The sequence below is a fragment of the Callorhinchus milii genome, unplaced genomic scaffold (genome assembly GCF_018977255.1).
Source record: "Callorhinchus milii isolate IMCB2004 unplaced genomic scaffold, IMCB_Cmil_1.0 Scaffold3, whole genome shotgun sequence".
NCBI classification, from domain to species: domain Eukaryota; kingdom Metazoa; phylum Chordata; class Chondrichthyes; order Chimaeriformes; family Callorhinchidae; genus Callorhinchus; species Callorhinchus milii.
Window position 1 is genome coordinate 82,549,672 of NW_024704744.1, and position 27,945 is coordinate 82,577,616.

Below are 27,945 nucleotides of genomic sequence, written 5' to 3' on the forward strand. Positions count from 1 at the left end.
GCCGGCGGGAAGTTTGTAAACCTTGAGCATTGGGATCACTCAGCACTGCTCAGCCAGGTGAGTGTGTGTGTGTGTGAGTGTGTGTGCACAAACTGTGCTTACAAGCGGTGTTGGGTGGGGATCACTGCAGCTGGAGGTTCACTGCTGTTGGTATAGCAGCTTACTGCAACGAGACACTGGCTGGTATTAATAGCAATGTTGCTGGAGGGAGAGACTCAGGCTGGTATTAAAAATGTTAGAGAAATTAAAGCAGTGAGAAACTCTGGCTGATGTTTTACAGAAAAGTTGGCAGCGAATAACTGGCCGGTTTAAATAGAAGTTTTTTCTCTTTGGCCGTGCCTTCAGCTCCCCTCTCGACTCTCTACCCCCCTCCTCGCTCCTTCCCCTCACCCTGACCATTTCCCCCCTGGCTCGGGTCCTGACCTAACTGTACAGCGCCTTGGGACGTCCTCCCGACGTGAAAGGCGCTCTATAAATGGAATCTTCTTGTTGTTTTAGTGCATTATAAATCATTTTAAAAAGTACAGAACTTCTCTGATGGCTAAGCCTTAGATCATTTCGTTAAAGACACCATTTTGTGTAAAAATGAGCTAAATCTAGCACAGAGATCTCTGGTTTAATTCTTAGTTTTTTTTGTGAAAGTGAATTGTTCTCAGCCAGGCAGATTATAAGGCTTTAGTGCCTTTGAGCTAGGAAGTAAACTCTACCTGGGTTGATCATTATCTAGTAACCTCTCATGGAAATAGATGCCTGTGGCTTTTGAGTTAGGACATGATCAGGCTTGTATTTAATGACACTTCTTCGGGACCCATAATCTTGAACACTCACTGTGTAGGTTCACTCATAAAGCAGGGACACAAAACCGTATACTCCAACTCTCCAATGCAGTTCATTGACAGGGGTGCTGTCCTTTGGATGAGGTGTTAAACCAAGGTCCCATCTGCCTGTCCAGGTGAACGCTAAAGATCCCCTTGCATTATTTGAAAAGAGAAGGGAGTTTTTTCCCGGTGTTCTGACCAGCAATTCCCCATATAAAATTGGTCACTTACTCCATGGCTATTTGTGTGAAATTCCTATGTGCAAGTTCGCTGCCGTGTTCACCCGCAAAATACACAGACACAACACTTTGCAGTATATCCTGTGAAATGCTTTGAGGCACTTCAATGATGTGATAAGGTTCTATATCAAATGCAAGATTGATTATTATTATTAAATTCTGTGAAGCACTTTGAGATGTCTGAATGATGTGATAAGGTGCTATATTAAATACACAAATTATTATTATAATAATATCAGGGGTAAAAGAAGTTGATACATGATGCATTGACAGCTAGTCTGTTATAATTGCAGCTTAATTTCACTATGGTTCAATTTGTGATGTTAATTGAATGAAAGTCTTTGACTGACTGGTAGTTCCATAGCAATCAGTTACTGTCACATGTGTTCTCAGGTAGCTTGCCCACTCATTTCTGCATCTACTGTTAATGGGAACACATGCAACAATTGAAAAAAAATGTAAAATGCCACATTTAGCTTGTTTGAGTATTCTGGTACTAATGGTCACCGTTCTGAAATGTCTATTGCCTTACAGCTTTGAGCATGGCTGAATTGGATGCTTTAATTGATCAGTGCCCACTTCTGCTGCCTCAAAACAGGGAGAAGACTGTGTACGATGGCTTTATTACCGTTAAGGTACAATGATGTAACAGTATGATTGGCACATGCCAGTACTAATAACATTCAATTGTGTTTTAAATAGATGGGTAGAACTTTTTTGTGCTGATGTGCTTCCTGAGCTAGAGCAGGAAATAATATAGTTGTAAAATTACATTGTGTATGCACAGAGGAATCCTTGGTTCACCTTCATTACTCAGAACCCATTTCCTCCACACCTGAGAGCTGATCTGGAACAGTACCAGTTGGGTATTCCTGCATACTTGTCGGATAAGCAATTTAAGATCAGTTTACTGGACAATCTAAAGTTCCTGGCCCTGTAAACTAAATTGAACTGTTTCAGGACCTGCCCAGCTCCTCCATTGCAATGTGCATCACCCAAATAATTTAGGAATATAGCAGGCAGGTCTCGGGTGCAAATAATTTGACAAAGCACAGAACATAATGTTATAACATGGCCCTCACAGTTTCCAATTATAACCAGTAAAAATCTGTTTTTGTCAATTTTACTCCCAGGTGCATTCCCTTTATCTAACATAGTGCGTTGTTCGCTTGTCTTTTTGTTGTTTTGAACTACAAAAATGCACACAGGAAGTGAGGTCTGTGGCTACCTTACAACCAGCGTTTCAAAACAAGTCTGTTGCTTTTTTGGTTGAAAAGATTGCTTAAAAACCTGAAAAAAAAGTGTCAATAATATCTGTCAAATTTTAAAAAATCAAAAAACAAAAAAGGCAACCCTAATTAGAATCATAGAATATTACCACATAGAAGGAGGCCATTCAGCTCATCATGCCTATGCTGGCTCTTTGGAAGAGCTACCCAATCAGTCTCACTCCCCTGCTCTTTCCCCATATCCTTGCAAATTTTCCTCTTGAAGTACCTATCCAATTCTCTTTTGAAAGTTGTTATTGAATCTGTTTTCACTACCCTTTCAGGCAGAGCATTCCAGGACCGTAACAACTCTTTTTTTTAAAAAAAAAAAATTCTCATCTCCCCTCTGGTTCTTTTGCCAATTATCTTGAATCTATGTCCCCTGGTTATCGACTTACCTGCCAGTGGAAACAGTTTCTCTTTATCTAATCTATCAAAACCACTAATAATTTTGAACACCTCTATTAAATCCCCCCTTAACCTTCTTTGCTCTAAGGAGAACAATCCCGACTTCTCTAGTCTCTCTACATAACTAAAGTCCCTCATCCCTGATACCATCCAGGTAAATCTCTGCACCCTCTCCAAGGCCTTGATATCCTTCCTAAAGTGTGGTGGGGGCAGAGTGGCTGGAGGCCCGCCCGCCAACATGAAGCAGACTGGAGCTCACTGAGCAGAGAGAGGAGTCAGGTTGGTAGAGGGTTAGGAGGTCGCAGAGGTAGGGGGGAGCAATGCCATGGAAGGCTTTGAAGGTGAGGACCAGGATCTTGAACTGTATCCTCTGTGTGATGGGAAGCCAGTGGAGATGGGCGAGGATGGGGGTGATTGGGTCACGGAGCCTGGTGCGGGAGAGGACACGTGCTGCAGAATTCTGAATGATCTGCAGCCTGCGGTCTGCAGCCGAGGAAAGAGCTGGGGAGGCCGACAAGCAGGGAGTTTGCATAGTCAATCCTGGATGTTAGAAAATGCGTATATGAGGGTTTCGGCGGCCTGTGTTGTGAGACAGTGGCAGAGCTGGGCGATGTTGCGGGGGTGGGGAAAGGCAGAGAGGGAGATGGCAACGATGTGGGGTAAAAAGGATAGTTGAGGGTTAAACAAGACGCCAAGGTTCCGGACCAGCTTAGTTAAGGTGGAATATGCATCCATGGCTGGTGATGTGTCAGTGCCTGAGGTGAGGAGGCGCTGATGGGACCCAATCAGGAGAGCCTCGGTCTTGTTGACGTTCAACTGAAGAAAATTAGCTCTCATCCAAGACTGATGTCTGACAGATATTCTGTCAGGACAGCAGTGGGCCTGGAGTCAAGGCTGGAGGCAGAGAGAGATACAGTTGGGTGTCATGCGCATACATGTGGAAGTTGACCCCATGTCTTTGGATGATGTCACCAAGAGGAAGCATATAGATATTGAAGGAGGGGACCGAGGAACGCCCCATTAGCCGGTGCTGGGGCTAGCGGAGAAACCATTTGTGGAGATGAAGTGGTGTGAGAGGTATAACAACAACTTGCATATAGTGTCCTCCAAGGAGGGTAGTGTTTCAGAGCGCTTAACAGTGTCGGAGCCTGATTCCGTACCGGGGCGGGGATGGGGGAAGGTGGCCGTAAGCATGGTCAAAGAGGAAGGTTTTCAGGTGTGACTCGAAAAAGGGAAGAAAGGAGGCAAGGTGGAGGGATTGAGATAGAGTGTTCCAGAGTTTCAGGGCATAGTGGCTGAAAGCGTGACCTCTGATGGTGGGACGGAGGGTTTGAGAGACGAGCAGGAGGCCGGCTCCAGTCAAGCGGAGGTGACGGGTGGTGGATTGGGGAGTGAGGAGAGCAGAGAGGTGCCAGAGGGTGAAGGGATTTCAACACGAGAATGAGCTTCTTGAAGTCCATCTGTTTGGTGATGTGGAACCTGGAGAGGACTGGTGAGATGTGGTATGGAGTTTGGTCCGGGTAAGTGTGCAGGCGGCAGAGTTTTGAAAAGGCGGGATCTGAACCATTTAAGGACAGAACCATGAACGTTGAGGTGAAAGGAGACATGGTGGGGGAGGATAAACTGGTCAACGTAACAAAGGCAGCAGAAATGTAAAGGAGGATGACGAGGCAGATGGACAAAATGTTGTCACTTTGACCAAGTCCGTTTCTGTGCTATGGGCGGTACGGAAACCCGATTGGAGTGGTTCTATCGTGATCATATACATACATCTGTGGTACCAATTGATCAAAAGTCCAATTTACAAGAATTGTTCTCACACAGACTCCTTTTTATTGGTTCTTTCCAGAGTTGCTGCTACAGAGCTGTCGGCAGATCCAGTAGTTCCCAGAGTGTGCATTGTTCATCTGAGAGCATCTATTGTAATGCTGTATTTCTTTGAGTGCTAGAGAGATATACAACAATGCTTTTGCTCAGTTCAACGTAATAGCACTATAGTGTGCTTGAGCAGTTGCATTGGGAACTGCTAATTCCATTATCATCTGGGCAAAGTCTGCTGCCCTGAATGAACACCATAGAATTTAATGATACCTCTCCAGAGAGCTGGAGATACACTGACTCTGTTATCAGATGTTTTGTATTGTATTAGGTTCATCGTTTTACAGTACCTCTTTCTCTGTTCACAACGCAGCATTCAAAAGACTTGATAAATGGAACAGCTCTATCATGTTGTCTGAAGAAAATTAATGGTGACTACCGTGATACAGTAATAAAACAAAGTTTTGTGTCTACCAGGAAAAGGACTTTCGCATAAGAATATTGTTACCCAACGAGAAACATCTAAGGCATGCAAGGTACGGATGATAATTGCAGCATTTGCACTTGCTCAGTGTAACTCTCCCGAAATCCCTCCTCCTCCATGCAGATGCTCTCTCTTTTTCATCCTCTGCTTTCAAAATCCTTCTAAAAGCCAGCTTTTGAATGCATAGAGTTAAATGCCAATTGTTTTGACAGAATATTTATTGAAATGAACTTCAATGTGTTGAGTTGACAGATTACTGCACCAATAGAATAAAATATCTTGCCTTTCTACTTCCTCATTCTATCTTATTTTAAGATGTTTAGGGGACTTTAAGTAGAGGTTTGTCAAATAGCTCAATTGAGGGGTATAGGTAATTTTTTAAAACTTTGGGATCGACCAGACAATTTTTTTCCAGGTCTGTAAGTTGCTAATTTTAGTTCAGTTTTGACTGCGGTTCTAATTAAGATTCATATCTTCTGCCTCGCCTATTGCAAAGACCTCCTAAGCAGTAATTGCCTAATTTTGTTGCACCTCAAATTGTGCTTGATATATTTCAGTCTAATATATTGCAGTGAAACCATTTGATCAACATCATGCGGGCTTTTCTTTGAATGCCTCTATTACTGTTCTCCCTCCGCTCCCCTTGACGCATGATTTTGTAAAAAAAAAAGTATTATGTGCTACAGAAATATTTAAGTGTTCCAAGACCCTACCTCGTGTGAAGGGCACTATATAAGTTGTTGTTGTTTATTGAAGACCAGCACTGTTGAGAACTATATAAAGTAACTATATAAAGTAACCATAGATGAGATTGGACTAGGTGAGGTGTGGTATTATACCAGTCTAAGGCCCAGAAACCCAAGGATTTTTTATATTTATTTGAAATTCTGAACTAGATTTCTCAATTAAGGGATATGGGGCAAGGGTTGAGTAACATGATCTTATAAAATGGGGGAACAGTCTCGAGGGACTGAATAGCCTACTCCTATTTCTATGTTTCTACTTTTCATATTTCCTCTGACAGCCTCGCAGTCTGTTGTTAATTGGTATCCAGATCTGTAAGTTGCCCAGCGATCAAGAAATAATGTTCGCTTCTTCAAATGTCAATCCCAGCATGACGTGATAAACTAGGTTTTATGTTGACGCTTTTGCAAATACAAACCAGAGGAAAGATTGATTTATAGAGTGCTTTTAGTTTGTGTTGATTTTCGATAATGGTTTTACTTCTAACTTATGAATTAACTTGTTGCACCAGTTGTTTTGAAGTCGCTAGTCAACCCATAGATGCGTTTTTGCCATGTTTTATATTTTCATTAGAAACATAGAAATGTTCTGCCCATCATGTCCGTGCTATGACTTTGGACCCTTTTTAAAGTGAATTGTGAGTGTGTTCCTTTCCTGAAGACCTAATATGTTGTGTAATATTTTGAGAAAAATCAGTTGACATATTCAAAACCAATGAAATGTTGTTTTAGACAATTCTTAGGTCTAAGATTTGCAACTTGTCTTTTGGATCTGGTCCAGAAAACCTGCAATGTAGAGTTCAGGATCTCTTATTGTCCCCAGAGATTTCACAATCCTTGCCATATTGGGTGGTTCAGTTGGTTAAGTGCTGGGACTGGGTTGGAAAGATTCTGGGTTTCAGTTGCTGTGGACTTGAAAGTGTAGACACTTCCTCAACCCTGCAAGTCAAAGGGCCTATTGGGCAGTGCTGTCCTACCAAAACAATAACAACAAGATTACATTTGTATAGTGCCTTTCACATCAGGAGGACGTTCCAATGCGCTGGACAGAGTACAGCATTTCAGACCCGAGCTGGGGCTGGGGGGGGGAAGGGAGGGGAAGGGAAGGGGGGTGGCCGATGGCATGGACGAAGAGGAGGGTCATGAGGCGGGACTTGAAGGAGGCTAAGGAGGGGGCGAGGCGGAGTGACTGTGGGATGGAATTCCAGAAGTTGGGGGCAAAGTGGCTGAAGGCTCTCCCGCCAATGGTGGGGTGGGTGGGTCGGGGAACGTGGAGCAGGCCGGAGCCGGCTGAGCGGAGGGAACGGGCAGGTTCGTAGGGGGTTAGGAGGTTGCAGAGGTAGGGTGGGGCGAGGCCATGGAGGGCTTTGTAGGTGAGGACCAGGATCTTGAACTGGACCCTCTGAAGGATAGGGAGCCAATGGAGTTGGGCGAGAGTGGGGGAGATGGGATCACGGAGTTTGGTGCGGGAGAGGACATGGGCTGCAGAGTTCTGGATTATCTGCAGCCTGTGGAGGGAGGAGTTGGGAAGGCCAACAAGCAGGGCATTTGCATAGTCGAGCCTGGAGGTGATGAAGGCATGAACAAGAGGTTCAGCGGCCTGAGGGGTGAGATAGCGTCGGAATCGGGTGATGTTACGGAGGTGAGGGAAGGCAGAGCGGGTCATGGCTTGAATGTGGGGGAGAAAAGACAGTTGAGGATCGAACAAGACACCTGGGTTCCTGACTGGCTTGGTGAGTTGAAGTGCAACCATGGAGGTTGATGCTGCCAGAGCCTGAGGTGTTGAGGCGCTGGCGTGAGCCAATCAGGAGGGCCTCAGTCTTGTTCACATTCAACTGTAGGAAATTTCCCCTCATCCAGATCTTGATGTCCGACAGGCAGTCTGTCAGGACAGCAGTGGTCCTGGAGTTGAGGGTGGAGGCAGAAAGATAGAGTTGGGTGTCATCCGCATATGTATGAAAGTTGACCCCATGTCTGCGGATGATGTCACCAAGGGGGAGCATGTAGATATTAAAGAGGAGAGGGCCAAGATGTGACAGTGCAGGTACTGGAGGATGGGGGGGATGGGTGGGGGTGGGTCATGAGGGAGAGGTGATGTGGAGGTGGCTGTGGATGAGGCTGAGGTGGCTGAATGTATCCCCTCGGGGGTTGTCCTTTGCCTCCAAGATAACCTTGGCGTAGAAGGAGGATTTGGCGGAGGCAAGAGCGCAGCAGCAGGTCTTGGTGTGGTGAAGCCAAATCTGCCAATGGACCGTTAGTTTGGATTTGGTCCAGGCGAGTTCGGCAGCTCGCACTTGTGCCTTGAGGGAACGGAGATGGCTGGTGTACCAGGGGGATTTATGGGAGTATGAGGCAGTTCGGGAGGTGAGGGAGTCCAGAATGGAGGAGAGGGAGTTTTGGAGAAAGGAGAGTGAGGAGGGGAGATCGGTCAGTGAGGGCCAGAGTTGTAGGAGTTCAGATGACTCCAGGGCAGTGGAGAGGGAGAGGGAGGAAATTATTTTCCATGGACGGTATGTAATGGTGGAGGGTTGGGAAGGGGTACTCAGGTGTTGAGGGAGATGAAATGGTGGTCCGAGATGGCTTTATCGACGGTTGGTGATGTCCGAGTACAGAAAGTACTACTTAACATTGTTGCTTCAGAATTCTTTAGACACCATAAAGAAAGCAAGGACAGTACCTCAGTACTAAGGAGACCTCAATTTTTGCACTCTGGTCATGAACCAACGTGTTCAATTTGGCTTCTCAAATCTACGTTTCTGTTTGATAGCTGCACAGATCATCACAGAGGATCGACGGAAACGCGATGTACTGTTTGTTCTCCAAAGTTAGCTTTAAGCAAAATCTGTTTGTTAAAAGATTTAGTTTTCAAAAAATATATAATGGAACCCAGCACGTTTCCCCTATTGATGTCTCAGCTCTTGATTTGTTAAAGCAAGTGTATTTCAGTGTATTTGTAGTCCTTATGTGTGGTTCCTGCTCCTCACCCTATGAAGTCTGGCATTTATCTATTGTTTTCCCCAAAAAAAACACTTTGCCCTTTTCAACCTGGGCATGACAAGCTTTCTAAACTTTCCTTTTTTTTGTATTTTTTCCACCACTTTTGAAGACTCCAGTGCAGCTGGCAGTTAAAACGGGTCTTGCGTGGCTACCAGCATGTTGTGAAACAGGTAATGTACAAATATAATGGTTTCAACATAAAATTTTTACATTGATTGCCATAAATTGGCGCTAAAGAGTAAAATTCAATTGGCATCTTACTGAACGGCATGGGGTGGAGGGGACAGGGTGGGGAAAGAGAAATCAACTCTTAAGAAAAAAAACGTACGATTATAACACTTACTTTTGTGATGACAGACCACAGTAGGATGTCCAATAAACATGAGAGGTCACACTGGCTGCTTCAGTCTTGAGTTTCTTCTGTTCCGTTTTCCATTCCTGTTGCTAATTTTGTAGTTCTGATGTGAGATGAAATAATAATGATCCTTACATTTAGATTGCAACTCAAAGGTGCACAATTAATATTTGCTATATGTGTTGGGGCCAAAACCCAGAGAAATAGGCATTTCTTTTAACAATTTTAGCAAAGCTTTATTTGTACTTGCAGTTTGCTTGCATTTATATAGAAGCCTTCACGTGAAGGAATGTTTCTAAGTACCTTATTCACTCTTTTACATTTCACCTTTGTGACATTTTTCAGTTCAGTTGGTCCTTGTTTGCATAGACATCAGTTCACTTAGACATTTGCAGTGTGATTTCAGCATTTAGATGCCAGCACTAAGTCCAAGTAGCCTTTGTTGACTGAAGGTCAGTGTCCATTTTTTTGTTTATCACATGGACAGTACTGATTTTTGTTTCTTTGTGTTGCCATCAGACACCAGGAGAACACTACTCTGAGGGTTCTGTCACTTAGCCCTGTCTCAAATGATGGCTGAAATCCAGAAGGAACGAGAAATATGTCTGAAATGCATTGTCAAAGAAATTAAAAGCGTGACTGATCGACCTTATAATTTTATAATTATACGTGCCTACAAAAATAGTCACTACACATGACAGTAGCTGCTTTGAAGCGCGTTGGCACATTTCAGTGTTGTAGGTGCTATAAAGTGCAAGTTTTTCTTTCTTGCTGCCAGTTACTGAATATCATTTTAACCCATCTTTCTTTCCTCCACCAGAGACTGCAACACTCCTCTGACCTGGTCAGCTTCATCCTGGAGTTTAAGACTGTTTTGGTGAGTTATAACAACCTTAGTCTAGGGATGAAGCTCAAAGCTTCTGGTCCTAATTTGGCATTCTCTTTTAAAGCCTACATTTTGAGGGAACACGTCCTTTTAGAAATGGAAACTTAGCTCCTGCGCTGAAATGATCTGTTCATTAATTTCACACTGTACTTTGTCTTGGTGCTATGACTCATTTCTCTGACCGCAGCATTCCTGCGCTCATTTGACTCGCTGTTGCATCTTTTAAATAAGTGAGTTAAAACGGTCTCGTCATTCCGTGAGAAACCCTTTACTGAGTTATCAATTGCTTAAAGAAGAAATTAATTTCGGAGTTCTGTGTCCATGGTGGATTTTTTAAAAATCCTGTCAGCGTTCTTAATAACATCAAATAATAGCCCATTCAACATTCCTAGGTCTCGGTGTATTAGGCCCAGTAAGAGTATCAATGAATCTCTTTCTCTCAGCTGTAATTACTCCCCTTCTACATGTCACCTCAAGTGCAGGACTCCGTGTGTCTAACGGCCCCTTTTGAATGTTGCTGATCACTTCCATGTTGGCCTACAAATACGCAGTCACTGCACTTGACAGCGATTATCACTGAAGGAGTGACGCGTTTTTAGATGTTCTGACGTTTATATAGGCGCAATTCCAAATACGACAATTATTAGTATAGATAATAAAAAATTAACCAATATTGTGCAGTTGGTGACCCAGATAGTAATACTGAGGATTCGCGCTCGTAAAATACATACGAGATGTTTCGTTTGTACAACACCTGGTTTGCAATCCCTGCACTGCCTTAAGTGTGAAAGATAAAATTGGAATATAATGAATAAGCAAGTGGTGCACAATAGGAACCAGTTTCCTGTATCAAGATCGCAGGACCCTAAAGCCCAACGGTTCAAGCTGTTCTTTTCCTTTGTGGGATTACAAATCAAACTAGTCGTTGGGGAGGTGCAGGAATTTCATTCAAATCTTGTTAGGTTTGTTGTAAATTAATTTGGGGCTGGTTGGAGTGTGCGTCAACATTTATTTTTTTACTGTGGCTAAGATTCTTAATCCTGTGCTTCCAGGAAGCCCGAAATTCCACCTAGCCTTAGCCCGCAAGACAATTTTGTCTTAATATTTAAGATAGCTGAGAACTACAAAATTCTTCAATTCTGACTTAATTTGGCCAGTTCCTTTGAAGGAAAACCGGCCTCTAAATTGAGCCTGAGTTTAAGAAGCTTGGTGGAGGATTGTTGGCCATGACGTCAGGAGAAAGTACCTTCTCTTAAAATTGAAGATTTGGGAAAATTCTTAAATCCTGCCATAATTTGGAAACCATTTTTTNACTAGGAAATTGCACTGAGGAATAAGTTTGATCTGCATGCACCACCTCCTCCACAGTACTACACGCAACTTATCAAAGAAATTGAAACCTTGGGATGGGATAAGTATGAACCATTTCCTTATGTGTATTATTGTGAGTTTTTTTTTGCATGTATAGACTCTAAGTGTTGAGTCCATGTCAGCCTAACTCGGTTGGTAGCGCTCTCGCCTCTGAGTCAGAAGGTAGTGGGTTCAAGCCTCAACATTGGGAATTTAAGTTCACATTACAGTAGTCTACGCTAACACTCCATGCAATGCTGGAAGAGCACTGCATTGTCAGAGGTATCATATTTCAGATGAATGCAGTTCCACATTCACTGGTCTCGACCTATTGAGTTTGCCATTTTTTTTCACATGCAAGCTTTGCTGCTGATTGTCTGATACTTTAAGCACTCCAAGAAGCCAGCCTGTGTGAGGGTGCTGTATAAATGCAAGTTGTTGTCGTTGGGTATCAAAAGACTGATTGACTGCAGCAGCATCAGTGTCCAGCCTGATCCTGATGCTAAGATGGGAACTTTCTAGCAACAGTTGTTGGACAGCAGTCGGGAGTGGGAACCTTTTACCCTGCTCCTTCCCGACTCAATCCAATTGTAAAAACCCCAGTTGAGATTAGCTGACCTGCATACACCAGTTATTGAATCTGGGACTTGTATGACTTCCTGCTCACTAAATAAATGTGTTGAGCCATTTTAAAAAAAAAAAATACTTGAACAGGAAGACTCCTAATAATCATCCCTTGATATTGTGCTGCATTACGCTGTTGAAGTTTCAAAGCGTTTCACAGGATTTTGAAGTGTAGTAACTGTATTTGTAGGAGAAACGCGGCAGCCAATTGTGCACAGCAGTGTCCCACAAACAGTTGTGGACTGAGTGACCAATTTATTATCATTTTTTTAGAAGAAATTATTACCCCCGGAAAAACAATCCGCCAATTGATTAACAACTGGGTTTCTACTTACTGCTAGGTAAACAGTGGTGCTAAGAGCAAGAAATGTTGCCCAACATTTCTCCCTGCTGGGAATCGAACCAGGTCTCTCGCTTGCGAGGCGAGTGCTCTAACTACTGAGCTACTGGATTCCACGCTATGCAACACCATTGACATTTTTGCAGGCCTTTCACATTAGGAGGACGCCTCCAAGGGCTTCCACTGCTGGATGGGCACCCGTACTTATGGATGAGGATGGGTGGAAAGACTTGACTTGCATGTTCCCTGGACACAGTGCACTTTACACATTGAGATTCGTTTTCAGGCAACATCACCATATACATGACCACTTTTCAATCTTTGTTCAACCCCAAACTGACTTGAAATCTATCTGAAGTCATTTTATTTCTCTCTTTTCTTTTGAAGGCAGGGACCATCTTGCAATGCAGTGAGCTAAAATTGCTGAAGGCAGAGACTTGTCTGATTTGCAGTGTTGCACAGTGTTTAAAGGCACGGAGAGACTTGCATGATTTGCAATGGGGTATAATTGTTGAAGGCAGGGATCATCCTGACTTGCAATGTCAGGCAACATCGATTTCAAGATCCTCATCCTCACCTACAAGGCCATTCATGACCTTGCTCCCTCCTACCTCTCTGACCTACTATCCCCCTACCTACCTGCCCGTACCCTCCGTTCCTCTGGCTCCGGTCTGCTCCACATCACCCGCCCCAACCGCCCTACCATCGGTGGCCGGGCCTTCAGCCTCTCAGCCCCTAGGCTCTGGAACTCTATCCCCCAGTGCCTTCGCCGCCTCCTCCCTTTCCTCCTTCAAGGCCGGTCTCAAGACCTTTCTCTTTGACCGAGCCTTCAGCTCACCCTCTCGACTCTCTACCCTCTCCTCGCTCCCTCCCTTCCCTCCCCTCACCCTGACCATTTCCCCCCTGCTCGGGTCCTGACCCAACTGTACAGCGCCTTGGGACGTCCTCCTGACGTGAAAGGCGCTCTATAAATGGAATCTTGTTGTTGTTGTTGTTGCAATGTGATACAATTGTACAGATGCCATCAGCACACCTTTAGATGTGTACTTGGTCACGGCAAATGAGCAGAACTGTTTCATACCATAGGGCCATTATAGCCTAGCCTTATAGCTCCTCATTCTATCCAGTCATTTTTTAGTGAGGATCACTGGTTAGTATTCAGACATTGAAACCTTTGACGTGTTTTGTAATTGTCTAGCAGAGGCAAGTTGTAGAGATTTCACTGTCATACTGGCTGAGATCAGCCAACTACTCGCACATCAAAAGTCAAACCTGGGCTTTGCTGGGTTTGCGCAGGACAGTGTTAAACAAACTATGATGCGCAGATAGGCTGAATGTCTCAAAGAGCAAAGCATACGGCACAGCAAATGCTTTAAAGCCGAGTTAATTTATTAAATGTGCTGCTACAGAACTTGCAGTCAATGACACACAGTGCTGTCAGGAGCTGAGTGGTGCTGCTTCAATAGGTTTATAATTTGCTCGTGACGTCTAAAGAGAGCAAATGAACCAGATTAATGAGTTTGTTGTTTGGAGACTTATCGGCAATATTGAAAGTACCATAAAGGAGGAAATTGAGCAATGCCGCACATGCACAAATGATACTTTGTGGTGAGTTCAATTGAAAGCGCAGATTCATTAAAGGAGGAAGTGCTTAATAGGGAAAGGGGCAGTATAAAAACTAACAAATTTTGTAGGGTGTTTCTTTTGGAAAAAAAAACTCCTGGCTTGCATAATACAGTATTAAAAACTGCAAAAATTGATCAAAGGGGTGACAGGAAGTTTTATGTGTACATAAGTAAAGGCTGACAGAAACCTGCTGTGTGTGCCAAAGGTTCCCATGATGGAAAACTGAAACACGGTGCTCACTGACCACAGCGCGAGCCTTGACACACGTCGTAAATAACTTAGTGATGTACGACCACATTAAGCAGCAGACTGGTGTATTAACAGCAGTAAATCTGCGATAGGAGAAATGCTTGGTACTCGAGACCTTGTCTTTTTGATATTAGTTTCAGATTAATAGGACTAAAGCAAACACATCAAATCACTAGTAGACTTTGATTTCATAAACCTTTCATATATTTTCTTCCCAGACTTGCTTATATGGATCCAGAGTTCAGGACCATTAAGTTGAAGACTGAAGATTCAGTGGGTCGAGAACACATGATCGCAATTAAATTAAAATCAAAGGTGAGGAACTGCTAATGGATTCCGAGATGTACTGTCAGGTGTCTTTTAGAAATAGTGTGTGTGTTTGTGTGTGTGTGTCTATATGTATGTATGTTTATATATTTTATATATATATAGCAGATCTTGGAGACAGATTTGATAATTGTGGCAGCTTGAATCTACATAGCAATTGAAAATATTCTGGGTGTTTCTTAAAGTTGAACTGATTTGTTTAAAACCCACAATAACCTAGTCTGTGGCTGTGCTTCCTATTATTTTTTTCAGCTTGGTGTTGCATTCAGTATAATGCTTTCAATGCTCATTATTGGTCACTCTTCTTGAATCAGTGGCAATGTTAGAGGGGCAAAATGACTAGGTTAAACCATTGAAATCCCTCCAGCCATTGGAGAATGGGCTTTTGTTAACCAAAACTTCCTACTGGAAAAACTCAGAGAGAAAACAGGAACTAACCAAATGCTTGGTTACATGTGGGGGGTGGGAAGGAGGAGAAGGAAGAGAGGAGAGAGATAGGTTAAAACTAAGTGATCTTTAAGTATTTTTTCTAGATCATCAATCTAGTCTGGAAACCAAAACTGTTCAACTAACCCTGCCTCTATGGGAGAGGGCTGTAAGATCATCCTAAAGTGGAAATAAGCCCTAACAATGTTCTAGATCTGTAGTGACGACTTACTTATAATAAGTGGAGCAATGTGATGAGCCCTCATTTCAATCTCCCCCACAGAACTTGCTATCATTGAGTTTATATACTCCAATATTTTGTATTTACTTCAATTTTAGGCAGCCCCTTGCTGCCTGCCTAAAATTGAAAGTACTCAAAGTATTGACATAGGACTTTAATCCACAACCTTTCTCAATGGCATGTCAACGGACGCCAACATGGTCTGAATATAAATAGGAACCTTGTTATATAGAGGCAATTGCTATATAGAGGCTTTGTCATCCTGACACCCCAATATTCATTTTACTAACATCACATCATCTGGGTCCCAGACACACCTTTTTGTCTCTCTCTGGTCTGCCTATTTTGTTGCAATTTTCCCCCTTTGTGTTGCATTATTAACACCTCTTTAACCCTGTCCTCTTCCCCATTTTCTCCTTTGTCTTCCTTGCCCTGCCTCCCACCTCTCTGTTAGTCCTTAAAAGCCTCTCCCTCCCAACATGCCCCAGTTCCGATGAAGGGTCTTGGACCTAAAACGTTGACTCCCTTTCCTTTCTCCGTAGATGCTGCCTGACCTGCTGAGTGTTCCCAGCGACTTCTGTTTTTGTTATAAAGTGGTGTGACTGTGTAATGTGATATTTTTGTGGTGACCGAAAGTATAGAGGCGGAGGAACTCCAGGCTGGAATTCCTGACACAAAGATAACTTTTCCCATTGATATATATATGCTCGTATCTTTGTATAGATTAGTGAAGAAGAGGCAACTGATGGACTAAAGGGCAGCCTGGGAGTTCACTGGTTTCACATTTAGGTGACCAATGCGATGGGAAATGCCATTTTCTTTCAGGAGTCCTTCAGTGCAAAAGTGCACATAGGTGCCTGTCAATGAACAGGTTTAAAAACCCATTCATTCATGTCTGCACCTGCTGATTAATGTTTACCGGCTTCTTACAGTACCTTTTTTAAAAAAGAAATCCACAAGCTACAAGTTCTTATTCTGCTGCCAGTTTTTCCCAAATTCAGAGCCTGGATCATTTACATTTTAGGGCAGTGGTGAAAACATTAGCGAGCTGCTCCTTACTTCCTGTCTCCTTTATCTCCAGTATCCAGCTGAACCACCTGATTGCTTGACAGATTTTCCTGTTCCGTTTGTCATTTCATGGACACAACAGGTACTGCTCTGCTTTCTGTAATAGCTTTACTGTGTTTTACTTTTAAGAAAATGTTATTTATCTGTTTTCCAGTACCATGCTTTTCCTGTCGAGGACATTTTCTGCCTTTGTAGATTACACCAAAAAACTGTCCTTTCCTCAAACTAAACTTACTGTTAAAATGAGCATCTTTACAAGGAAAAGCTTAGGATGCCTGCAGCCTAAATTGGAAAGTGTTTGGCATTGAATGTGAATTGTGTATTTTGTAATTCCTTATCTCAAACTGATGTTATAATAATAATGAATAATAAACGTTGCATTTGATATGGCAGCTTTCATGTCGGGAGGATGTGTCAAAGCACTTCACAGGATTTTACTGTAAAGTATAGTGATTGTGTATTTTGTAGGCAAATGCAGCAACCACCTTGTGCACAGCAGTGTCCCACAAACAGCCCACAGCAATGTCCCACAACCATTGAATGAATCACCAATTTCACTGGGTGCATTGTTGGCCAGGACTCATCCAAAGAACAGCACCTCCAACAATGCAGCACTTCCACCAGCACTGGAGTATCAGCTTGGACTGTGAGCTCAAAATACTGACATAGGACTTTCTCAATGGCATGTCAAGGGACACCAACATGGTCTGAATATAGATAGGAACCTTGTTATACAGAGGCAATTGCTATACAGAGGCTTTGTCATCCTGACATCAAATATTCATTTTACTAATATCACGGTTAAAAAGTACTGTTAAAATGAATACTAAAAATGCAGCTGAACCAAAGAATGGATCGACCACGTTCTGAACAAGTTAAAACTCGAATTCGCTGCCTACAGGCAGACGGGACAAAGGGCTTCTTATGAAAATAAGTGGAGACCTGTGTGCGAAGCAATCAGAAGAGGTGACCTGAATTAATTGAAATGACAGAATGTAGGGGAAGTATTTCCCTGCACACAGATCAAAGGCAGGATGTTTAAAACTGAGGGCAGGCAGCGTGTAACCAAGGGCACCTTAAAGAGGAATGACGCGATGTGTGTAAACATCACAGAAAGTGCAATCAATGTACGCACTCCAAAAAAAAAAAACACTCTTTACCAGGCATGTGGAAAATAGTGCAAATTATGAATAAAGGCATTTCACCGTGTGGGATATTTTGCAAATCTCTCATATTAACACAAATTCTGACTAGCATCTGATGTGCTCTCTTCTTATGGTCTTTGCTTAACTTCAGAGAATGTAAGAACTGTCGGCCAAGCAAGCCTTCTGTTCCTTTGTGGTCAGCCAGTTCCTTGCAGTAGAAATCCGGTATTAAAACTCAAAATGGTTTAAGTTTGTGCCAACCTCGTCGTTGCCTTGTGTTGTGCACCCTCCACCCCTCCTCCCACTTTCAAGACTTAAATCCACCTCACCGTGTAACATGTAGTGGATCATGGTGTTGAAATATAATTTTAATTAAGGTGTACAGAAAGATTTTTTTTCACTGGAGGAGTTATAGCTTGACATTTTTACATGGCATCCATATTGAAATGCATAATTTTCCTTATGGTCCCTGTCGTCCTGCTGGGATGATAATGTTTTGATGTATTTTTCTGCTGCCATGATGAGAGGTCTGCTGCTGCTGCTCTGACACATTCATTCAGATGAATAATTATAACTTGTGCAATGTCAAGCAGATGATGGCAGGTCTCTGCACATCAAGCCAAAGCCTGATCGCCAGTGCAGGTGTTTCACAGCGTGATCCGATAAAGCCAGGGCTTTGCCGCTCAGATGGCACGTTGTGAATCGTGAGGAATGAGAATCAAGGGCAAAGTGGCCTTTGCCCATATGTAAATACCATCTCAGTAGACTGCTTCATTAAGTGGCAACGCTGTTAACCTTTTGCTCTCGGCACAAGCGTGTGGGGAAGGGAATCTTCTGTTGAAGTTCATGGGCAACGTCTCCTGGTGGCAAAGGGTTAATCTCTTACAGGTTAATCGCTCAGTGTAACATGGTTGTCCTTTGCATATGCCTCTTTTTTTATAATAACAAAAAAAAAGTTTGGGCAGCTTTTTCGAAACCAGAACACTGCAATTTTCCTAGTGCACGATGAATGTGAATCTAAAATAGGGCTATAAATGACGGCATTCGGGGTTGTGTTCAAAGTACGTTTCTATGCCAAAGGCATTCAAAGGCGTGTGGCCCAGAGTCCCCCTCTGCTGCATATTCGCCAGTTTCCTGTGAAACAGACTTATTAGTGTTCAGCAAATATGAAAGTGTGTTGCTTCATTAAAGAAAGGAATCTGGCCTTGCACGGCAAAGAGGCCAGAAGTGGACAGCTTTTAATTTGTTGCAACTGCTTTCGCCTGCACAGGTTTTTTTCGGTGCAAGCACAGTGTTGGGGCTTTGAACTCGTATGGTCTGGGCTGACACTCCAAAGCAGTGCCTGGGAGTGCTGTATTGTCAGATATACCGTCTTTCACTAAATGTGTTCCGGTGGACCTTAAAGTGTCATTATTCGAAGAAAGAAGGGAGTTTCTCCCAGACAACAAACCACCAGATAAGAACAACTAAACTATATAGGAAAACTGGCTGTTTGTGGCACATTGCTGTGTGCAAATTGGCTGCCGCATCAGCCTGCAATATGGACAATCACTGCACTTTACAGTGAAATCCATGTGAAGTGCTTTGAGGCATTGTATCAAATGTAAGGATTATTGTTGTATGTGTCATGAGCTCTTCAGAGGTCATGTGCTTTTATGGAGCAAGGGATGTTTTGGGATGTTTAAAATTGATTACAATGAAGTTTTATAAGTGAGAATAATAATGAGATGCATTCAAGAATGGAATGTGGGTCACATATGTATTGTACCATGCTCCTGTCTGTCGGGAAGGGGAAGAAACTCGTTTCCATAAGATGTGCAAATAGACTGTCGACCTTCAAATATTAATCTGCTTTAGATCAAGGTGTTTAAGTGGTTGCAACTCTTTGTAAAATTGATAAGATCGAATAATGACATTGAAAATGTTAGTGTCTGAGAGATGATTTAAGTGTGTAATATATACACATACATACAGTATGTATATATAAGAGAGAGCGTTTACTTAAAATACTTTTGTACTGTTATAGAACCAAAATTGACAGCAGATCATGCAGAACACACCAGTGCTCCTTGGTCTAACTGCAGGCTGAAGGGTACCAGTATTTGCTTTGGATTTCTGCAGATGGAGGCACTTTACTGTAATGCAACCATAAATAAACTTTCTGCAGAAAGATTGCTGAGGCAGACTAAACGTTTCAGAATAGTTTACATTAAAGGAAAAGCCCGCAGCTGGACGGACCAAGTAAAGAATCTGACCCTGCGGTCTATCACCGTGATGAGAGACAGCGGCACTTGGCCAGGCAAAGTCAGGTGCCAATCAAAGGCAGCAATTGTGGAGTTTGGTAGAAGAATGTCTTGACTGTCGGGGCACGGAGGGACACCGACATTTTGGGCTTTGTTTTGAAATTGGCAGTTTGGAAGGAGAATTTACTGCATTTGTGAATTATAAATAGGTGAGAGGAGGGAGGGCTTTAATATTCCTGTCTTCCAAAAATATAGCTATTAAGTTACCACAGGTTAAGCAAGTTGCAGGAGTTGCAATTGATAAGTAAATTGCAGTGTTTTTTCTTTGCCAAGTCATTCACCGAAATGTAACAGTACAAAACTAATCCTTGCATTTGATACAGCCCTTAATCACATCATCGAGACGTCTCAAAATGCTTCACGTGATATTACTATGAAGGGTAGGGATTGGGTATTTGTTGATGAAAAGTAAAAACAAAGTATTGCAGAAACCTTGAGCCTTGCATGTTGTTTAAAGTAAAAGTTCATTTAACACAGCACTGAGCCATATAGGTTGCAAGTTTGATTCACTGTCTGTGCTGAATTAACTAATCTCAGCCTAGGCAGGAATTGGGGTCTTGAGTTGCCCTCAGTGCCTCAGGGCCACATAGGAGAAGCTGAGCCCTCTGTTAAATGAAATCTTGCTGAGTGCAGAGTGATCGAAGATTTATTTTTTAACAAAAATGTATTTTTGGCAATGGACACTTATGCTGTGAAATGGAACACTTCAACATTTCTTATGTCTGGGGGTAAACAGTGAAATGTATATGTTCACCTACAAAATAATAATCCTTGTATTTGATTTAGTGCCTTGTTACGTCGTTGATGTTTCAAAGCGCTTCACAGAATACATTGTGAAGTGGATTGACTGTATTTTGTGAATAATAATAACATAAGAAGAAAACTCAGTACTCTGACCCAACATGCAACCTCAAGAGAACTTTCTGCTGAACCATTGTGACACTATTATTCCCACCCCAGCCACCCTAGTGGCCTCTGAACAAGACTACCAATTGAGTGCTAAAGTATAGTAATTAGATGCTGGGACTAGTACTGAGAACTCGCTCCATATTGCGATCCTGAACGGCCAGCAGAGGATCTTCAGCCCATCAGTCTGTGCTCAACTCGTGCCAAGGTCCTGGTGGTTTAGGCACCTATGGACTTTTATATCCTTATCGCAGCACGTTATTTTCTGTTGTGAATTGCAATGGTATTTTGGTGCCCAGATGTCTGTCAGGAAGTAGTTGCAGAGGCCTGCCAGCTGTTTGTAAACTGTTAGTAATTAAATATAGGTAAGAGATGCACACTTGGCATTTATAGCTGAAGCACTCTACATTACTTCCTTTTTAGACATAATGTGTATCATGGTGGCATTTTACAGTATTTAAAAAATAATGTTATATATCCTTGTAAGCTGCCAGTAAAAACAAAATCGGTCAATTTGTGAGTTATGACAGTAGAGCAGTGAGCTCTTTGTTTTCACAAGGGTTGATTGGAGCGATTAAATGCGTGACCTTAAGAGGCACTTCTGATCATACAGCAAGGGTGAGATTATTCTAAAATGCTCAGATCTCTGCTCATCTCCTTTTCTGCCCTGAGGATTGGTGACCGCTGTACTCCAGGATATCGTGAGCATTCTGGGCGTCAAAGGTTGTCTTTAACCTTCCTCTTTGGCTGGCTGCAGCCTCCGTTGTGCCTTGGATGTGCCCCCTCATAGCGTCAACTAGCCAGGAACTAACTGGGAAGGTTCATTTGCTGTCATCTCCGTGTGCCTACACCACCCCTCACCTTGTCCACCCCCACTCGCCCCATGCACGTAACTTCAGTGGATGATCCAGCACCAACATACACTCGATGGACTGATTCTTTTGCTGCGATTGTAAATGGTTCCATTACTCAAAAGTACCCCTAAATATGATCAACAAGCCATATCAAAATGCTAGCAACGGGCAAGAATGTGACTTGATCCAATGTACAAGAGTCCAATGTGGAATTGGCTGTGAATTCAAGTGTCCACACTCAGACTGCTTTTAAGAATGACTATTAAATTCCTGTGATGGTGCCAATTTACATGCTCTGGGTTTGTTCTTCCTTCCCTTTCATTTTGGAGGAGTTTAGAGTTGAAATGCCTGTCCTCACTGTCAAAGCCCTCCATGGCCTTGCTCCTCCCTACCTCTGTCACCTGCTAACTCCATACTTACCTATACACTCCCTCATTCAGTGTGCTCCATGTTCCCCACCCAGCCTGCTCCACAATCAGAGCTCGGGCCTTCAGCCTTTCTGCCCCGACCCTTTGAAGTTCCATCCCACAGTCCCTTTACCTCGCTCCCTCACTTACCTCCTTCAGGGTCCCTCTCAAGATCTTCCTGTTCAACCGCACCTTCGGTCACCCTCCTACCCCCATCCTCCCTGCTCTCCATCCCACCCGATTCCAGCTCGGGTGCAGATCCTTGACCCTCCATTGCCTTGAGACGTCCTCCCGACTTGAAAGGCGATATACATATCTAATGTGTTATTATTTCCCCCTTTTCAGAGCTCACTGATGAACCTTCACAGTCAGTTTCTGGCAGCCTTGGAGTCATTGAAGGAATTCTGGGATATCATGGATGAGCTAGATGAGAAGACCTGGGTGCTGGATCCTGAAAAGCCCACACGTAGCGCCATGATGCGGAGAATTGCCATAGGTACCAGTTTTCTTATATCGTCTAATTGTCCTTGAATAGCTTTATTAACAATTGTATGGATCCTACAGATCCATCCTTCGGATGTGATGCTAACCCTTAGCTCTCATCTGTCTGTTCGGAGATCATTCAAGATCACATGGCACTATTTGAAAAGAGAAAAGAGTTCCTCTCAGTGTCCTGGCCAAAAAGAAACCGGTCATTCACTTCACAGCTGTCTGTGGGACATTGCTGTCCACATGTCAGCATCTGCGTTCACCTACAAAATACACAATCACTACATTTTACAGTAAATGTTGTGAAGCTCTTTGAGAAGTCCTCCCGACCTGAAAGGGGCTGTATCAAATGAAGGATTTTTCATAAATACCTGCAGCTTCACGAGCCCATCTATTGCTTATTCATGTTCTGTATTAGAATTAAGCAGATACAATTTGCCTTTGGTTAGAGCTCAGACCTATCAGTTATTTGCCTGTCACGTACTGCTGCTAAAATGGCTTGAACATCGAACACAGAGGAATCAAACATTAATTATTGCTTGTCCACAACCCCATCCTTCTACGCAGTGTAAAGATACCCTGTATTGATAAGAGTCTTGCTTCCTCAACACTGGGGATGCCAGGGTCAGCCTAACCTCCTGGAACTGCATAATACTGTACTTCTAAATTAGCCTCTGTCTCCCTCCCACACTGGTGTGCGCTTCTCTTTCACATTGTTTCTCCCTCATTAATTGGTCATTCACCTCGTGGCTATTCATTGTCAGGACCTAGCTGGTGCAACAACAAAGAATTACTTTTGTTTAGTGCCTTTCAACGCAGGAGGACATCCCGACACGCTGGACAGTCACGGCACGGCACCCGAACTGTTGTTTGGGACCAGGGGGAGTGGAGGGCGGGGAGGGGAGGGATAGGATGGTGACCGAAGGCACGGTCAAAGCGGAGGGTCTTGAGACGGGTGGCTATATTAGGTAGCTACCGTGCTTGCTTACAAAAAAGTACAGACACTACGCTCGACCAAAATTACCCGTGAAATATTCTGGGACATTCCGATGTGATGAAGATCTACAAAAACGCAAGATCTTTCCTTCTTGGATTTTGTGGGTTTTTTTAAAAAAAAATCCCATCCTCTTCACAACTTTCTCACAAACACTCGAGGGAGCAACCAGTTTTGAAGCTGTTTCCTGAAGCATTCCTTTTTATTTCTGCATACATTATACCTCCAATATCCAATTCAACAGACCTGTAAGAAGTAATTTACCTACACAACAGCTCCCTTGGCAAAAGAGTTGCATTCTGTCTCTGATCATGGGCACGAGTGCTCAGGGAGTCACGGAATGAGTGACGGGGACTTTTATTTTTGTGTGTTATTTGGTTTTTCAGCAGAGTTCAGATTTTTGATCAACCTAAAAACTTTTGTTCACAGGCAAAAAAATAAAAGGAAAGAAAAGTTTCACTGGTAGTTTTAGAAATGGCGATCCCTTCTGATCTGGCATTTCGAGTTCCCTCGTGCACAACAGCCAGAGGTTGATAGTCATCTAACCTCGCCTGGTAGCATAAAGTTATGTGTGATTCCTCCAGAGTTAAAAATAAACCTTTCAATTATCATGGAGCCTTGTCACTTCATCAAAATCCTTCCACATACTTCATATGATACTACTGGAAAGTGTAGTGACTGTACTTGGAATAATAATCCTTGCATTTGATATAGCGCCTTATCCCATCAAGACATCTCAAAGCACGTCAAAGAATGTATTATAAAGTGAATTGACTATATTTTGTGAGCGAAACGTGTGCAGCTGTGCCCCACAAACAGTTATGGATTGATTGAGTGACCAATTTTTTTTTTGAACTTTATTTGTTTGTTACTTGTTAGCGATCAGGTGATTACGCGGCTACTATTTTGCAGAGGAAAGATTTCCTTGCTTGACCCCTGTTTGCTTTCGTAGATAGATGTAGGACAAATGCTTTGTTGAAATGCATTGAATAGGCGTCATTTGGAACAAAGGCAACATGTGCATTTGTTTAGCGCTTTTCCTGTATGATAAAGATCCCACACCACGACTCAAAATAAAGAGTTTCTCCCAGTGCCCTAGCCAACAATCCCCCAAATAAATAATTGGTCATTTGGTTCATGGCTGTTCTTGGGACATTGCTGTGTCCAATTGGGCTGCTTTACCGTGTTTATCTACAAATGCACAGTAACTCCATTTCACATTAAATCCTGTGAAGTGACTTCCCGACGGGAAAGGCACTATACCCAATTCAGGGATTATTATAAACTTTTGAAAGACTATCACAGTGTATACAAAGGTGGGTGTTGGGGTGGGGGGAGAGGTTTTCTTCTTGAAAAAGCTGGAACTAAGTTTCAAAGCAAAAATATTTGTTTTGCAAGAGTGTTGTAATGATTTTTGAGTTTGAAGAGATGAAATTTGGACCAGCTTGGGTTACTTGTGCATTTACTTGTACTTGTACGGCCTACAAAACTCAATCACTACACTTTACAGTGAATCCTTCCAGTGAAACGCTTTGAGATATCCTCCTGACGTGAAAGGCGCTCGATCAATGTGAGGATTGTCATGACTTACTTCAGACAACTTTGAAACTTTGCAATTTTTTTTTTAAAAAGTTTTTAAAAACAAGCGAGAAAAATATTCCATTAACAAATAGATAAATGTAGTTGAGTTGATTTTTACTACTATTTGCTGCACAGGCAACAACGTTTCAATAAACTTGGTGGTCGACCCGAGACATCCTAAAATGTTGCCGGAGTGCTGCTTCCTCGGTGCCGATCATGGTAAGTGACTTTCTCCGCTAATCATTAAGAAATTTCAGACTTGTGTTATTTCGGCTTCAAGATATTTAACAAAAAAAACTTTTACACACATATTTGCCTCCAGTGGTGACTCCCCTACGGAATAAGCTGAACACTAATATGCATCTTTGGTAAGTAGCACTCCAACATTAATGGGCTCTTTCTTTCGCTAGTGTTTGCCGACAGAAAATTGGCCTTAGATCTCTCGTGATATAAACAAAGCCAGTTCCTGACTAGTCTGCTCCTGCCTTTAAGGAATCCAGAGTGCAGTGTCCTGCAGAACCTGAGGGAGGTGCTGGAGATCGACTTCCCGTCTCACGCCACTCACGAGAAGTCTGTAAGTTACCACAGCATTTTGTGTGATGAGGGAACTGAGTTCAGTTTGCCTTTCCAAAGAATGGGTTTCCTTTGAGGCTTTTAAAAATGGGATCCTGCTACGTGAAGCCTGCAGACGTTGCCCCGACAAACTGCTAGTGCTCCGAATACTTTGGAGCTCGAGAAACTAATGAGAAAGTGGAGCCTTTGAAGAGTAAGAATATACATGTGGAGGGTACAGGGGTAGAGCAAAGGAATGGGGATTAGAATAGTACAAAAGGAATCCTTTTGTTTTGGTTTAGCACCTTCCACATCATATTGGATACAGATAACTCCAGTTAATAGTTTGAGCTGTTTTGAAGATTATGTTGATGTTCACGGGGGGAAACAAATCTGAATAAATCAAATATTTGGCCGGTTCAGCATTCCAGCTGTATTCTGCGTGAAGGGCGATACATAAATTTACGTAGTTATTGTTGTTCCGTCTGTGTCGTTCAGGTAATCTCTAAAAGTTCTATGCCTTGCCCCCAAATGGCAGAGTTTCAGTGTGGAGTGTGGCATTTGCTATGCCTACCGGCTAGCTTCCTCCATCCCTGATCAGGTGTGTGACGACCCCCGATGTGGGCAGCCGTTCCATCAAGAATGTCTTTTGGAGGTTTGTGGGATTCAAGGTGATCTTTTGAATTATTTTTGTTTTGTGTGTTTCTCAATGAATAACTTACTCAACTGCTCTTTGGCCACAGTGGTTACGAGGGCTGCCTTCCTGTAGGCAAAGCTTCAACATCATCTTTGGAGAATGTCCATACTGTAGCAAGGTAAGAAGCCACGGCTATAACGGGTAGGTGGTGATCAGGAATAAGAGAAGCAAAATGTTTTTACCGATATGCAACAACTTACCTCTTTGACTGCGCTTTCGGTCATCTTTTGTTCCCCCCACCACCACCCTGGCTCAGGTGCTCAAACTTCTCTTTGATCGTGCCTTCAGCTCCCCTCTCGACTCTCTACCCCCTCCTCGCTCCCTCCCTTCCCTCCCCTCACCCTGACCATTTCCCCCCTGCTCGGGTCCTGACCCAACTGTACAGCGCCTTGGGACGTCCTCCCGATGTAAAAGGTGCTCAATAAATGGAATCTTGTTGTTGTTGTTGTTGCGTTAAGCGTTTTGAGGTGACCCCCATGCTGTATAAAATGCTGCATGTTTTTTTTTGTTATGGTAAATTTGTACCTTACAGGGGGGGAAAAAAAACACAACAGCTATTTATCTACCTGTGTATTGAGCGTCTGGTTTCACAGAAACGTTTTGACACAATCTTGGAAAGAAAGGCTTTGAAGTATTACTAGTTTGTTCACTGGAAGCACTTGGTTCCCGAGGCCAGTAAGGTGTGCTGTATACTCCAAGTGGTAGACGGAAATACAGAGAGTGTGCTTCAGGTTTATTAGTTTCTTTGTTTGAAGCAGTAAAATAACAATTGTTCAAAGAGTACAGGAACTTAGTTTATTCTGAACTCTATGCATCATCCTTCCCCCACCATCACCCTCTTTAAATTTATAAAGCAGTGTGTTAGAAGGGTCGCGCTGCTATTCTAATCTATGTATTTTCTCCTCTCTCCTCAGCCCATTACGGTTAAGATGACACTGAAGAAATCCTGATTGCTAAAGATTCTGAAGAGGGAAGATTCTTGCTTTGCGAATAAAAATGTCCACTTGTTTTAACGTTCTACTCATAAAATCCCATTCAACTGTAATGCGACATCTGCATTCACTCCTTCACCCTGCAACAGGTTAATTTGGCAGCAAGTCTGAAGTTTTCAAATTTGGCTGAAGATGCAATTGAGGAGGAACAGCTTTCGTGAACAAAAGAAGTACAGGACCAAAGTGTTTAAAATTTAACAGTACTTACAAAAACAGCAGCACGAGACCTATTAGTATCATTAGGAGAAGAACAGTAGCACCATATCGGTAGATGCTAGATTTGATTTTGCTTTTATCGTGTGCTACGTTTGCAGAATTGCTATGCCTATCAACTAGCTTCGTCCATCCCTGGCCAAGTCTATAATGATGGGCAGCTGTTCCGTCAAGCATGTCCCAACGACTCTTTTGACCGCTGCCTCTTATGTCTTCGGCAGCCCTTCTCGGTTCATTCTGAACAGTTTCTCTCGACCTGTCCTCAACAGTCATTGTGGCCTTTGGTTTCCTTTCAGTGATTCGCGTCGGGGGTAAACATTCAACCTTATTTGTAGTGCTCGCTCTCTTGATTTGTAATGGTTTTTGCTTGGACGGTGTTTCTCTTGCTGCGTTCAAACCTACTTCTTTCTGGCTTTTTTCTTTGGGGCTTGTTCTGACGACCTGCGGCAGAAGGATATTATACGGGTTATAGTAACTGTTCACAATGTCTTCCTGTCGCACTATAGTTCATGTGCTCGGTGAAAACCGTGGCAGCACAAGAAGAT

General features: G+C 43.0%; 2 protein-coding genes across 8 annotated transcripts in view; one reads left to right on the plus strand and one right to left on the minus strand.

Annotated features, from left to right (window-relative positions):
- Nucleotides 1–27,170, plus strand: fancl (FA complementation group L). 3 transcript variants are annotated; one of them, XM_007892383.2, is made up of 15 exons: nt 1–57; nt 1,592–1,692; nt 5,029–5,087; nt 8,885–8,945; nt 9,951–10,007; nt 11,334–11,431; nt 14,424–14,520; nt 16,281–16,349; nt 22,228–22,378; nt 25,082–25,165; nt 25,269–25,314; nt 25,439–25,520; nt 26,037–26,153; nt 26,242–26,313; nt 27,110–27,170. In XM_007892383.2, the coding sequence occupies exons 2-15, from the start codon at nt 1,600–1,602 to the stop codon at nt 27,143–27,145; spliced, it is 1,122 nt and encodes a 373-aa protein (XP_007890574.2). In that variant the 5' UTR covers nt 1–57; nt 1,592–1,599; the 3' UTR covers nt 27,146–27,170. The 3 variants fall into 3 exon arrangements, with proteins under 3 accessions (XP_007890574.2, XP_042188868.1, XP_007890573.2); XM_007892382.2 differs by lacking the exon at nt 1–57 and adding an exon at nt 207–223; XM_042332934.1 differs by lacking the exons at nt 26,242–26,313; nt 27,110–27,170 and having other exon boundaries at nt 25,997–26,147.
- The window catches only part of LOC103177957 (VRK serine/threonine kinase 2), a 144,147-nt gene continuing 143,109 nt past the window's right edge, over nt 26,908–27,945 (minus strand). For 4 of the 5 annotated variants that reach the window (XM_042332933.1, XM_007892379.2, XM_007892380.2 and 1 more), the window contains one exon: nt 26,908–27,841. In XM_042332933.1, coding sequence (XP_042188867.1) covers nt 27,392–27,841 — 450 coding nt within the window. In that variant the 3' untranslated portion in view covers nt 26,908–27,391. The remainder of the gene's footprint in view (nt 27,842–27,945) is intronic. The other variant, XM_007892381.2, reaches the window with a different exon arrangement.

Coding starts and splice junctions, on each gene's coding strand:
- fancl (XM_007892383.2), top strand. CDS start 1,600: ATGGCTGAATTGGATGCTTTAATTGATCAGTGCCCACTTCTGCTGCCT. Junction 25,166..25,268: donor CTTCCTCGGTGCCGATCATG/GTAAGTGACTTT, acceptor ATTTGCCTCCAG/TGGTGACTCCCCTACGGAAT. Junction 26,154..26,241: donor ATCAAGAATGTCTTTTGGAG/GTTTGTGGGATT, acceptor CTTTGGCCACAG/TGGTTACGAGGGCTGCCTTC.